Source organism: Ciona intestinalis, chromosome 3 (assembly GCF_000224145.3).
Source record: "Ciona intestinalis chromosome 3, KH, whole genome shotgun sequence".
NCBI lineage: Eukaryota > Metazoa > Chordata > Ascidiacea > Phlebobranchia > Cionidae > Ciona > Ciona intestinalis.
The window spans coordinates 994743-1009615 of NC_020168.2; the positions used below are offsets into that span (position 1 = coordinate 994743).

The 14873-nt window shown below is 37.4% G+C and overlaps 1 protein-coding gene across 1 annotated transcript; it reads right to left on the bottom strand.

Annotated features, from left to right (window-relative positions):
- Positions 1–1649: 1649 nt before the first annotated feature.
- Positions 1650–11998, bottom strand: LOC100176960 (U5 small nuclear ribonucleoprotein 200 kDa helicase). Its single transcript, XM_009859603.3, has 4 exons — positions 11801–11998; positions 10281–10674; positions 2610–8026; positions 1650–2376 (listed from the first exon to the last, which is right to left on the bottom strand). Exons 1-4 carry the CDS (start codon positions 11930–11932, stop codon positions 1888–1890), a joined length of 6432 nt encoding a protein of 2143 aa, XP_009857905.1. The 5' UTR covers positions 11933–11998; the 3' UTR covers positions 1650–1887.
- Positions 11999–14873: the final 2875 nt, after the last annotated feature.

A 14873-nucleotide genomic window follows, 5' to 3' on the forward strand; every position in this document is an offset into this window, starting at 1 on the left:
ATTTTTAGACTAAATTTTCAGATTTAAAACCGCACAATTAGCGTGTGGGCACCGAAGCGTAGACGAGTGCCTTTTTCTTATCGTTATCTTTGGTATAAACACCGCGTCTCTCGTTTCTTCGATCTTTTAGTTTACTGCTCGCAATAAATCATTATGCAGCCGCCACAATATGAATAATATTAACTTTTTACGGTTTATCCAAATTCACAAAAACGTCTTTAAGCGACGACAAGGTTAACTATAGTGTAAGTTTACATGTCAACACATGGTACAGGAGTTGTACAAAGCCTATTTACACATATTGTTTACCAAACTTCAATCCTTACGCCTTAAGTTTAATGAGTTATAATACACGAATAAATGCATTCTATCTACTGCTCCACAGTCATCAATGGCGACTTAAACCCGCTTTGTTGGTTACTTTTGGTTTGTTTATGATCGATTTCATTCGACCATTGTAGTGATAGGGTTAATTAATACTATGCTAATTAGTTTATACCGTGCTCATGCATCAGATCTGTGATCTCTTGTTTATTTTTGTGATACGCCAAGGATATGCTGTAACGAAATTACGTTCTTTTCCGGGCATTTTCCTCTATTTTAATCGCATATTTACGCAAAAACGAATACATGTGATTTCCAGCTTCTCGCCAAACAGAACAGGATAGCCTACCAGGCGATTTTAAATTTGTTTGTAAATACTTTATCGGCCGATAATCGCTCTCTCCCATCGCTAGCGCTTTTACCGCACGTAATGTGAACACACCTTAACCGGTGTAAGTTTACAAGGCAACACATACAGAAACAGGAGTTGTACAAAGCGTATTTACACATATATATTCTTTACCAATCACTCAATCCTCATACATCATAGGTTTTTATGAGTTATGATACATGTATAAATGCAATGTATCTACTGCTCCATTTCGGTTAACTACTTCTGATTATGACGGGACCTTGGTCGGCCGTTGCAGTAAAAGGGTTAATTAATAATAGGCTAATTAGTTTTATACGTGATCACTCATTAGAACTTGGCTCTCTTGTTATTTTTTTTTTTTTAGTTTACAGTTGTAGAAAAATAAACTTTTTATGCAAGTTTATATATATATTTCTAACAATACGTATGGGCACTTACCAAAGTTATGTTAATAAAAACTTTTTATTGCCTAAATGTCAGAATTGGCTATATTACAAACCAAACAGAATCGATGAAGACGTTAAGCCCCCTTTATTTTTATTTTATTTTTCCCCAATTAAATGTAAATATGTTTTTTTACTGTAGGCATGTTTTAACAACTGTTGTTTTGTCGCTATTATCTGTCGTTTCGTTTAAAATATGTCTAAATCTTTGCTACCGTTATTGAAGACACAAATTTTATAAACCCATGAGGAGTTATTTAGCAATTCGCACACCAAATTTTCCCCTTTTTGAGAAAACACAGGGTAAGACGCGAAAGTTTAAGTTCCTTGTGAATTTTGGTTAATAGATGGATTTCTTAGTAGTTCAGTGTTTGGATTTGTAAGCACAGCTCTACCGCAACCTTTGTATGTACCTTACAACCTTACTCAAATAGAAAATAGACCATTAAATGTAAAATATCCGCGCGGAAAGATATAGTAGGTTGAGATAGGTTGACAAAGCAGTTTACAACTTGTGTTTTAATTATATACAATCAATTGGTTTGAGTATATACAATTTACCATGTGTATGATTGAAATTACCATCGCATAAAGTTAGCTAACTAATCAAAAAACTGGTACACAGCAGTTCATAATTTGGTAAAACTGAATTTTAGATATGTACATTATAAATTGACATATTTTAGCTAGCAAATCCCATTTAGCGAAAAAAAAAAAACGAATAATGCAGATTAAAAACTAATAATTTTAATCAGAATCACTGGCACTACTTTCACCAGCAGATTCTCGCACGTTAAGTAGAAGTTTATACTCCTGGTCACATCCCATGTAAGCATCACTCATGAAATATAAAGTATAGGAATGTGAACCAGCAGAAGGAGGAATGAAATCTAATTTCACTTTTGCTTTTTGTTGAAGTGTAAGTCGTTTGATTGAAATAAGGCTGTTTGTCTTCGGGTCACCCACCACCACCCACCAACCTTCTTCACGCTTCTGTGGAAAGAATGGAGCGATCACTGGACCAGCTACTTCATCTTCCCTTTCTAACACAACATTAATGACCACGGGGGTGCCAGCGTGCAGATCATCTTCAGATTGAACTTCATAATTCAGTTCAATGTTTGGGAACCTGTTGCAAAACCTCGCAACATCTGCCATCTGCGACTCATTCATCTTGAGGAGTTGACTTCGATCTGAATCTTCCATCTCAAGAATATCGAACACGCTTTCAATCTCCTGCAGTAAACAAACATTTTCTTTATTTTGTTGTTTATGTTATGTAAGTGGAGTTGAATGTGTGGATATATTTTTAGTCTCTGGCTATACTTTAGTATTTCATAGTCTGTAAAGTTACATCTCCTGTCAGCATAATACTGGCAATTATGAAATTTTATAGCAGTAAAACAAATAAGCTAATAAAATAAATACCTAAATTTCTTAATTTTATGAATACAATATAAAATTGTTACCTTTTGAGTGCATTGTTTAATGAGGTCGGCACTGAAGTGTGGCAGTTGTTTTAAATAGGAATCTCGACTCCACATTGCTTGTGTTACCATCTGTGCAAGCTCCATTGCAGCAAGAGCTGGAGAAAGCCAGCCATTTGAAGACAATACATCAACACAGGCTTGTATTAATCGGATAGCTTTTCCAAGTATTTGTTCGGTGTCAGATTGTAGTTCTGCTGGTAACTGAAGTCTTGAAAGATGAGCTTGGATCAAGAGGTTGGTTTTAATATGTGGATCAGTAAACCTTAGGTTTTGTGGCTTGTGCTGAACTTTTGGTAAAAGTTGTTTCAGTGTGCTGTCTTCATGGTGTCGAATAGGGATGCTCTCATATTCTGCAGCGTTACTAATGATCTCAATCAAACCACGTATCTTTGTTTTTGCATTGAGAGACATGCTGAATAACTCAATTGTGGTGTAATTAATGTAATAGTAAGCGGCAATCATAGCCAAATTTAGCGGAGTGATATCCATTTCATCTTCAATTGAAATGCATTTTGATTGCTCAAGATCAGCTAAAGTATTCTCTACCAATTCAGATAAACTGTCAGATAAATGTCGATGCGAGACACCCTGCAAGTTGTAATAGTTTGGATTTTGACTCATTCTTCTGTAAAGGAAAGTCCAGGTCAAGTAATCAACAGCATCTTGTTTGTTTTCAATAATTTTGGTGACAATCTCTGCATTAAAGTGATCATGCAAGCAGTGGTCAAGGTGGGATTCTACTGGCAGTGGCTCGTAAACAAACTTCTTGAAAAAGTCTTTTTTTGAGCTTTGACACATAATCACACATTTTCCCTCTTCGTCCTTTAATGGTCGATTGGCACGGCCAATCATCTGCAATATATCTGTCACAGGGTAATCAACATATGCATGAATCTTGCCATTGTAATGCTGGGTATCCATGATCACAACCAAATGAGCGGCGAGATTTAATCCCCAGCACAAACTACGGGAAGCAACAAGCACTTGAACTGCACCTGAAGAAAACAGTTGTTCCACAACAGTACGTTCCAACTCAGTTGAACCATCGTGTAAATAAGCAACTCCATTGCTCAGTGTTTCTTTCAACGTAGCATCCTTAACATGTTCCAAATAAGCACCTAACTCCGATTCATTGCAGTGAAGAAACCTCTGTGCCGAGGCATCTGCTGCAGTATAAGTTAAAATATCAACTGCAGTAAGCTTACACTGCTTTCTGGAAGGCACAAATATAATGCAGGCTTGCTTTGGTGAGTGCTTTGTTATAGCGTTGTAAACAGGTTTTGCCATGCTGAGAAGTCTTGACTGAGTGTGGCTGATGTTGAACCCTTGAATGTGAAGTTCAAGCGGCACTGGTCGTACATTTGGATGAAAATTGAATGTATGCATGTTTGTACATCCTAACCACTGAGCGACATCTTTAGCATTTGCCAACGAAGATCCAAGTGCAATGATTCGAATATTCTTATCAAGCTGGGATGCGATGTACCGCATTCGAGAACAAACAACCTCAAGTTCAGGTCCACTCTCCCCTCCAATCAAATGAATTTCATCAACAATGAAGAGCGATACAGTGTGAACATTCTTCCGTTGCTTCCATCGTCGAGAAATAACATCCCATCTCTCTGAAGTAGCGATGATGATTGATGCTCTTGATATTAAACGAAGATCCGTGCTTGTTTCTCCTGTTAACAGGACAACTCGTTTCCCCAAACTGACTTCAAACTTTTTACGCCAGTCTTTGTAAATTAAATCAGCAACAGCTTCGACGGGTGTGACATAAACGCACCTTGAATCAGGGTCAAGATTCAACGCATGCAGCAAAGCAAATTCAGCACAAACCGTTTTCCCGCTACCAGTAGGAGCTCCAACGAATACATTTTCATCTCCATTGTAGATTGCGTTAAAAACTTGTGTTTGAATTGGGTTAAAACAAGGAAAGTCATTCTCATATAGGGCTTCGTATTCTGAGTTTCTTAGTGCACTAATAGGAAGAGGTTGCAAGTCAAGAAGCTCGGTTGGTGGCGGATACTTCTCTGGCAAGATGAGATGTCTGAATGAAACTGGAAGTTGGGTTTCTGATCCGATCCATCGATCCGATATGATCCTGATGAAATGTTGAGGAGGAAGAGGCTCGAACACCGGAACAAAGAAGTTGACAACATGCTCATCAGATGCATATTTGCTTTTTAAAAGAAAGAACTCATGATGCAAGACTACTTCACCATCAACATCTTCCACAAATATATAGAATCCCTCAGAGTTCCCATGAATCTTTTCATCCCATTGAAAATCTGGTGTGATCGTCAATTCCACTCGTAAGGTTGATCTGGTGATAGGTTGAACATGGACTGATAATTCCATCTTGGGAAACTGATGAATTAACCTATGAAGAAGTTTTCCCATCTTTGGCATCCGAATTAACTCTCCAATCTCATTATGACCCAAATCATAAAACCGTTCCCATGGAAAATTTTTCTTTTCAATTTTCTTCACAACTTCATCTGGGACTTTTTTAAATTGCCGCAGTGGGGTCATTGACTGCCACATTCTTCGGTTAATCATCTTACTCAGTGAGAGGCATTTATCTGCAAGCTGAGCCCAACCTCGATAAAGAACAATTTCATACAAAGCACGGATAAGTCTTCCTGCACTTTGCGTGACATAAACCATATCCGCCATTAAAGCAAATCCTTCTAATTTAAGTTGGGATATGTAAGCTTGTAGTAGCACATTGACTTTGGCTGAAGCTTCCTCAATGCTTTCTTTAATAGGAATCGGCACTCTTTCCAAAAGTTTGTTCAACTCTAATTTTTCTTCTTCCCTGACAGTGATATATTTAAATTCAGATGAAAGAGAAAATACGCGGAACAACTCAATTTCGCTCAATGTTGGTTTTAGAAGTTGATTGTATGTGGCCATACTTTCATTTGTACAGTAATAATGACTTGCAATTCGTCCAAGATCAGTAACTTGCAGCTGACCAGATTTTCTGTCATATTTCACTAAGTTGTTCTTGGCCAGCATTGTGACAGCTGCATGAGCTAAATCAATTCTTCGTTGTTGAAGCATCGGATCGTCTTCTGGTGATTCCACTCCATACAGTGATGGTTGTCTCAGTGCACGAATATAAAGGTATGTGTAACCCAACCAATTAACAGCATCTTTTATATTCTGTACATTCCCAAGCACTATCTCAGCATTCAAAGCATCGGGGAGACAGGAGATCATTTGACTTTCAACAGGTAACTGTTGATTCAAAAGAGACAAATAATATTGAAGCTCATTGTGTGTAGTTATCAGGACACCTTCACCTTTAGTATCATACTGTGGTCGACCTGCCCTACCCATCATTTGTAAAACATCCAATGCACCAAGTTCAACCCATCGACCCTTTTCAGGGTTATACACTTGTGTTCCTTTTATTATAACAGTGTGAGCAGGTAAGTTGACGCCCCATGCCAAGGTAGATGTGGAAACTAAAACTTGTATGTGTCGATCCGCAAACAAATCTTCAACAAGCGTTCTGTCAACACGAGTCATACCAGCATGATGAATGGCAAACCCGTATGGCAGAAGATCTTTCAATTCCATATTCTTAACTTGTTCAGCTTCTGTACGTAAAACTTCAGTTGATGCTGAACCTTCTCTTAAGAACTGCCCCAATGTGTCGTTATCAATACACATATCCCGGATTGCTCTGGCAGTTTTACCAGTTTCTTTACGGGAATGAACAAAAATCAAAACCTGGTTTCTGCCTGCATTGTCAACCACTTTCTCATAAACAATTTCATTCATAACTTGGAATCTCTTCATTGGTTTCTTTTCAGTGATACCAATGTAATGTTGTTCGAGGGGAACGGGGCGAAAGCTATTGTCAAAGTAAAATAAACCTTTTGCTGGATCAACACGGAGGAAAGTAGCAACATCTTCATAGTTTGGTAGCGTAGCTGACAATCCAACCAACCTCACATCTTCCTGGGTGGTTTCAATTGATCTGATTGTTCGTGCAACAATTGATTCAAGAACAGGGCCACGACTATCATGCAGCATATGTATTTCATCCATGATTATCAAACGAACCAACTGAGTGTATGTTCTTTCACCTCCTTTACGTGTAATGATGTCCCACTTCTCAGGGGTGCATATGATAACCTGAGTCGCATTTATTTCTTCCTTACACAACTGATGGTCACCAGTGAGCTCAGCGACTTTAACACCGTAGTTGGCAAGTCTCTTTCCAAAGCTTCCAACCATCTCTTGAACCAAAGACTTCATCGGAGCGATGTAAATCACTTTAAAGTTATCCAGTTTTATTGATCCATCCACGTTGATATGTTTTCCTATCTCCTTTAACATGCACAGAAGTGCAACGTTGGTTTTTCCTGCACCAGTTGGAGCACAAAGCAAAATATTTTCATCACTGTTTAAAGCTGTGTCTGCAAGCTTGCTTTGCACCCTGTTTAGTGATTTGAACCCCTCAAAAGCATTTTGAGCATATTTAGGCAAACTTTCAATGCTAACAAGTTTTTCCTTATTTTTAAATGGTTTTGGTTTTAAAGCAGGTACATATACTTCTTCATATCCTTTTCTTTGCTTTCGATAGGAACCATCTGGCAACTGACATTTCTTATTCGCCATTAAATGGGAACCTTGGTTAAACTCAAGATCTTCAAGATCAATAGATTTCTGACTTGGTTGATAAACATCTTCACTTTTCACATTTTCTGCATCAGTTGCTTTCAAATCCGCATCAACTTTCGAACGTCGGAGTCTTTCCCTTCGATCTTGCTCTTCACGGATAATATCTTCTTTTTCAGTGTCGTGAAGTTGCTCCAAGATCATTTTGAGGTCAGCTTCACTTTCCATTTTTTTCTCAATTTCTTGTTTTGCATCAAGACTTTGAGCACTAGCAAGCAAGGTACAATACAAAATCATCTGCCTATGAAGTCGTAAAGTCTTAATAAAGTTAAACTGATTAAATCCAAGCAGATGAACAAGCTGGTTTTCACACTGAAGGTCATCCCCAGCTGTCTTAAGAATTTCCAATACTTCTTCTGCTTTCTGCTGAGAAACAATAGCATCATCATACACCTTACTTAAATTTCTTTGCAGCCAGTAAGCATCGATATCTCTAGGATGAAGATCTTTATTTTTAGCCACATTAATACCACCAGCTTCATTTGTAAGATTAGCGGACACAACCGTATCAACATTTGCTTCAACTCCTTCTTCCACTTCATCTTCAACATCCGAAGCTTCACGGACTTCCCCGTACTTATTATCATCACCATCTTCATCATCAGATTCGAACTGAACATTAACTCCATACGTTTCATCAATATTTTCATCCGTTGCTTTTAAGTCACTTTCAGCACCAAAGTCAGTGATTTTTCTTCCTGTTAAAGAATAACATCAGTTTAAATCACAAAGTAACCTTCTACATAATTTTAATTTAAAAACTTGACCTTTATATCATCTATACAGAAAATTTCACTAAAAAAGCATTAACCGTTTTCAAGATATTGCTAAAAAAATCATTTATAGGGTCTTCGTAGGGGGCCCAAGCCAACTCCTATGCTATTGCTATATTGCTGCACGAAGGGGCAAAAACTAATAGGGATGCACCGGGGCGAATCCCGGTCCAATTGCCCAGTCGAGTATCAACGTTTTCGTGGTATTTGGAGTCGGCCGGGTATCGTAATTACTCTGTCCGGGTAACTTCACTAATATTTTAGATTTTTAAAATGCTTGATCGCAAGCCTTGAAAAAGAAACGTTCAACCAGTATTCAAACATCTGTTAGCTAAATATTTCATGTGTGAATCGTCATTATGATGTAAATTATCAAAGTGTGAATTGTTAGGATGTGCCGAGCCGAGTCTGAATTTAAAAGCTCTGGCCCAAGCATCACCTTTTTCGGCGCTCGGCTGAAATCGAGCCTTATGCATTTGCTATAATGTTGCACGCGAGAGCGAAAAATATTGAAAATGAAAAACACGTGAAGCTACCAAGAGATAACGAGAATAGTCAGCGTAGCTTTCTTCTTAATTATTTTTCATTCGTTGTGAATTTGCTCTCTCGCAAGTAACGTATCGCAACATCAGCCAACTTGCCCGTATCGAATTACAGCCGGTGTTAAATTACACGAGCACGCAATGTTACTGTATCTGATTTTAAATAAAAAGTTAATAACTCTTAAACTTTTTTTTATAATGAAATAAATAAACTGCTGCAACCATGGGGGCTGTTTTGTTGTAATGACACACCCCATTTCCGCAAACACGCACCCAGACAGAAAGTGCTAAAACACGCATTCAATATTACTTTATTTCGCTAGGAATTGGAACCTGTTTCATTTAATTGTTATGTCACTTGTCCTATAACAACATAACTACAAATTAGGGCGTTTCATAATATAACAATCGGGAAGAATGTTCCCACTTCCAAGTTGTTCCAACCAACCACGAGATCAAAACATCGTGTATGAGCGTCACATGTTTACGCTCTGCACCGGCGTAGAAATTAGAAAATAAAGGAAGACGCGTGCGGTAGCATACATTCCACACCTAACAAACGAAGCAATCGTTGTGAACTTATTCTCGTGAAAAATTACATAACGAAACTCCGGTTCTCGTGCGGTGCCAACAAACAATGTTTTTTGGCTTCTGTCCAAGCTCGACTGGGACGATACTTAGTATTATCATATTACAATCTCTGTTAGTTCCAATTTACTGACAGCGTCGCTTCTCGCTATTATATTAGCACCAATTAAAATTCACATAATCGTGATTTACCTGCATTTAAACTAATCATCAAAAACAAAAATTTTATACACAAACTACAGATCGTACGGAAGCGAGTAAAACGCGATTGTTTTCCAACAATTTCGTTTGTGATGTAACAATCGTAATGGTTTACCAAAGGTATTCTGACGTAAATAATCGTTACATTATTCACGATGGACATGCGTAAAACTTACACCAATGTTTCATTTATTAAAAAGACGTTTCTAATTTAGTATAAACAATGTAATATTAGTCTTAATTTACCGCATAAAGTAGAATAGATATATTAGTGTGCAAGACCAATATCTAAAGCGTTTATATCGCTTCAGAGATAACGATGTTTTTTATCTGTATGACAGACCCTTTTTGAACGTGCTGGTTGCACCACTGGCTGCAACAGTTATAAATACTTTTTAATTAAATACTTTTTATTGAAAATTACATGTCTCTTTAACCGCAAACCACGTGTTCTGTAGTATTTTGACTAGCAACGCCTTCCGACTGGAACCCAAGCTTTTCCAACTTCAGCACATCCCTAGTGAATTGCTACCCTAGGTGGCTATACAGTTTTTATTTTTCATAAAAAAAGTTTCGGAAATTTTTATTTTTAATAAAAACAGTTTCGGAAATTTTTATTGGAAAAAGTTTCAAAAAATTTTACTTTTTATAAAAAATCAAATAAGGAAACACTGGGCACTCTTAATTCAAATAAAAAAAATTAAAGAGAAAGCAATGCTGGTTGTTGGTTATCTTTTATTTGCTTCACTCTATTTGTTTTTTATATTTTTCGCTCCTGCGTTTAACATTAAAGCAGTAGCATGCAGGCTAGACTTGCACATCCCTAATAGTAATTGATTAAAACTTACCTAAATTTACCAAGACATGATAACGAGAGTCTTCTAGTTGACCAAGTAGAAGCTGAATTTCATTTCTTCTTTCCTTGTCTCTTGACTTTTCTTGTTTCAACACAGCAATGACCTCATCAGCCGCACCACATAAGATATCTCTGGGTTGATCACCAATCGCAGCTTGTATGAAACTGAGTAGAATCTCATAGGTTTCCCGGGTTTCTTTCGTACGAGGTTTGTAAACAATCCCAACCATTTCATCCACACCGTCCGAGAGCAAACTTCTACCACGAAGATTTGCTTGAAACTTTTCATCTTCGTCACGCTTTCTTCGTTTTGCTTTTCGCTCTTCCATTTGTGGAGGTTTCGTTCTTTGAGCACGATCTCCCATTTTAATTTCAGTCAGCTTACCCTACGAAAAATATAATAAGTTATGTGTAAATAATTTGTGTTTGTTAAAGTATAAGATATATCTATTTGCCTATTTTAAATATTTAGGATGTCAGCGCTATTGGCTGAACTATTTTAAACACAGCCTGAAATTGTTTACTCCGCCGCTCAAGTCAAACTTTGTTTCATAATAATGCAGCACTGGAGACTCGTATAAAAGTAGATCGCAATATGCCGACGATTTAAAAGACGCGTGGCCGGGCGAGACATCACGAATCCCAACGTCAGCGCTAATTTGCCTGTCTCGAATTACAGTCGGTATCGTACAAAAGCGCCCAATGTTTCGTATCTGATTAGACTGATTTTTAATGAAGAACCATAAATTCCTAAACTTTTTTATATTGAAATAATACAAAGTGCTGCATTACGTCTTCTCTTTCACCGCAAACCACGTGTTCTAAATGATTTTAATCAGCGAAGCTTTTCGTCCAAAAAAGAACGTATTCTCGTACCCCTTTCTCCTTGATGACGTCATAAGCTCGGCCGAGCTTTTGACTTTGCTCGGCCGAGCGCTTGACTTTATTTGCTATATATTAAATATGTTACGCGACGTTATAGCTTTGTTTTTTCGCACTGTTTTATGCTAGTAAAAACCTTAACCCTATTCTCTAACCCTTAAGCCCAAAATCCCAACCAATAACCCCTAAAATTACGTAATCTGTAATGTAGAAATCAAACGCACCAATGCGCATTCTATGACCGGTAATCTAACCTTTGTTTAATTCATGACGGCTTGTGTGGAAAATACAGTAGCGCAGCACGTTTTGGCGCATTTTCAAAGTTAATTTTTGACACGTACGCCCGAGTTTGTTTTTTTTAAATTAGACAGCGGGTTTCAGTGAGGCCCAAGGAAGTGAAGGAACATATTAAAATCAAAATTTTAGGTGGCTACCAGCTTAAGAATTACCGACATAGTGAATATTGTTGACATAGCAGACATATAGTTGCCATAGCGGACATGCACAATTAAAGGGACCCGCCTATTCTGCCATCTGCCATGTACCGGAGCATTCTCCACTAGTGCCCAAAAATACAATATGAGGAAATGTGTTTTATTTCTGAGTCTATCTAGACATAACAAAAATTACCTGCAGTGTAAGGACTTCTCCAGTTGGTTCATCTCTTGGTCGCCGATCAATCAAAGATCGATCAGCTTGTAACACCAAGTTCGAATTTGCTTTGTATTCATATTGCAACGATCGTGCCGAGGCATCCGCCATGTTTTAAATCTTTATTGAAACTTTATTTAACTAGTACTTGTTAATACACAGGTATATATAAAGTTTTAATCTATCAAAAACGAAACAGATTATAGTACAGTTTTACCATTTTACCACATAGGTTTTTACCGTTTTTACCAATATATATATAAATAGTTTAAAAACAGAAGTAAAGTGTATAGCACAGTGTATTTTTAATTAAGACTATGGCCTAAACATTAAACTTGGCTGAACTTATCATAACCTTTACATTTACCTCAAATGCGCAAAAAATCGTTTTAAAACGTTTTAGATGTACAATATTCCGCTAAGTGTCGCGGTGCGCCACATGTTGTGCCCAAAGAACATAGATATCAACTGATATCCGAGCGCTCCGAACCACTTTACTAACGCTCAAACGGATATATCAGAGTCGTATAAACACCGAGTAGTCCAACTGCCGTCTATGTGTGTCCAAAACAGAGCAAAATTGGTGACTTTGACAATGGGTTCAAACGAACTTGTTAAGTTTTGTTTGTGTTTTCCTATTGTGGGAAGGTGAAAAACAGCTTCTATTTACTTTACCAAACATTTTTTAGAAAAAATGTATAAATTTAGCCGCATTAAATGACTAAAATGTCGCAAATCAACCGCTTCTAATTCTAATTTTTGACTTTTTTTGACACAGAAAACAAATAACACATGTTTTTTACATTTTTCAACCTTTAAATTTGTTTTTAGGCCCAAGTTTTTCTGTAATTTACCGAAAAACATACATTTTCCCTATGCCTACTGTGTTATTTTGGACCCAAATTGCCGTTCAATTTGTGTTTTACGTAACAATGGGTTGGACTACTCGGTATTTCTATGGCTCTGGGATATATGACTGTGGTGCACTGGGGGAGAAAATTAATAGCTCGCGAACATTGTGGTTAAACGCGAAAATTAAATACCGATCTCATTCCTTTCTCATTCAAGAGTTTGCAAATGTCGGCATAGTAAATTATAATCAACTAATAAATGAAGGGGGAAACTATATGAGCTATACTGAAATTGTTACAAAATACAACGTTAAAGATAATAAGAGCGACTACGAACGCTATAACGAACTCATTAAATCTATACCTGAAAGCTGGGACACAGGCAATATTGTGATAGAGAACAACAGCACCAGTAGGGTGCAACAATTGTTAAATGGCCTAGGAGAATTAAATTCGACAAGCTCGATGTACCGAAGCATTGTTGCGGCGTCGGAGGACGCAAAAATGGTGCAATGATTGGGAACATAGGCGACTGGAAAAAAGTTTACATGAACAATTATTTTTGCACGTTGGAAACAAAATTAAGATTTTTTTCAAATAAAATTACAAAACCACGCTATTGTAACAAATGAAAAACTTTTCAAATTGGGATTTAAAGACGCTGACCGATGCGTTTCATGCAAAATAGAAATAGAAACCTTATTACACGCGTTTTATTATTGCCCGAAAGTTAAGGATTTCTGGTATAAAGTTGAAAACTGGATTTGTGCAAGGGTCCAGAGGCCCTTTAGTTTTCACTTAAGGTAGGCTACCATTTATTTGGTATTACTGACCTTCTTGTGAATTGTTTATTATTGTGTGCACGATTCTGTATATACCGGTCTAGAATCCAAGCGAAACCACCTGATTTCAATATATTTAAATATGTGGGCGAACGTCCACACACTTCTTTAAGTGGGGTGCAACCACCTGAACTGTGTACTTGTGGATTGCTTCCGCATAGTTGCCATTGTTTGTATTAATTTATCGCTATAATAATAAAAAAAGATATCAACTGATATCACTAGCCGAGTTTGGCAGTCAGACTGACCGGTTGCAATATTATTCGTTTCGGGACAGCATGAAGAACGGAAATAAACCGAACCCAAGTTACATATCGCGGTTAATGGGTATTAACTGTCCAGCAGCGCGTAGCACAATTGGTTAGCAAACCTGCCTCGAACCCAGAGGCAATGGGTTTAAGACTCATCGTTGCTACCATTGTGAGCGTATATGTGTCCTTTGGCAAGACACCTAACGCCGATTGCTTCAACCCAGTGGTCACTAGTGGGTTGTCAAATTATCAGCCCCCCATAAAAAATAATCATCTACAGTTCTACAAAGTAACATACACTTGGACTTGGTAACTCGTAAGCTGACGCGAGGTGTATGAATATCCGTGTTTTAACGACTGTCGTTTTTCGGTGTCGTGATATAGGTACTTTCCATCCCGGTTGATATATTTGTATCGGGCGCTATTGCGCATGCGCTGAGACACTCAGACCAAATATAATATGAGCTTTAATAAATACGTACCGGCTGAAAAAAGTTCCGGGGATAAATATTATACAAAACATATTTCACGATCTGTATTGTTGGCGTCGCTAGAAGAATAAAATGTAACTGATAAGAAACTGACTGCAAATGCAGCTTTCGACAAAGGTTGTATATACTACAGCAGTCAGAAAATAAATAAAAAGAAAACGTGACCGAACAAGTCCGAGTTTCAAACAAACGAGACCAAAACGGAAGTATAAAAAACAATAGGCCACGTGGTTACCTGTACGGTTTACAAAAGGGATGGCCTTTTATTAGATGGTACAACAACTTTTTTTTCTGTCAAAGCTGCAAACAGACTCATCCCAAAGTTAGTATAGGTCTATATCTATACTAACTTTGACTCATCCTATTGAAGTCACGTGTTGTGCGGATCGCTAAATAACTTCTCGTGTGTTTTATTATATTTTATTTAATTGTTGTCAATTAGTAAAGGAATGATAGTACTGATAGTACTAATTCGTGGTATTACCCAAAAACCGTCATACATTTTGATTTTGGAAATATTTGGCAATATGTAATTAAGTGTCCCATCTTCCCCCATTGTACTATATTTACATTTACAGTATTCTGCAAACTACAAATTTTCATCTGCTTAGCACCTT

What these genes read in the sequence shown, in the direction of transcription:
- LOC100176960 (XM_009859603.3), bottom strand. Translation starts at nt 11,932, where the DNA reads ATGGCGGATGCCTCGGCACGATCGTTGCAATATGAATACAAAGCAAAT. An exon ending in GAGAAGTCCTTACACTGCAG is followed by an intron (nt 10,675 to 11,800) that starts GTAATTTTTGTT and finishes TATTTTTCGTAG; the next exon opens with GGTAAGCTGACTGAAATTAA. An exon ending in TTAAACAATGCACTCAAAAG is followed by an intron (nt 2,377 to 2,609) that starts GTAACAATTTTA and finishes TGTTTACTGCAG; the next exon opens with GAGATTGAAAGCGTGTTCGA.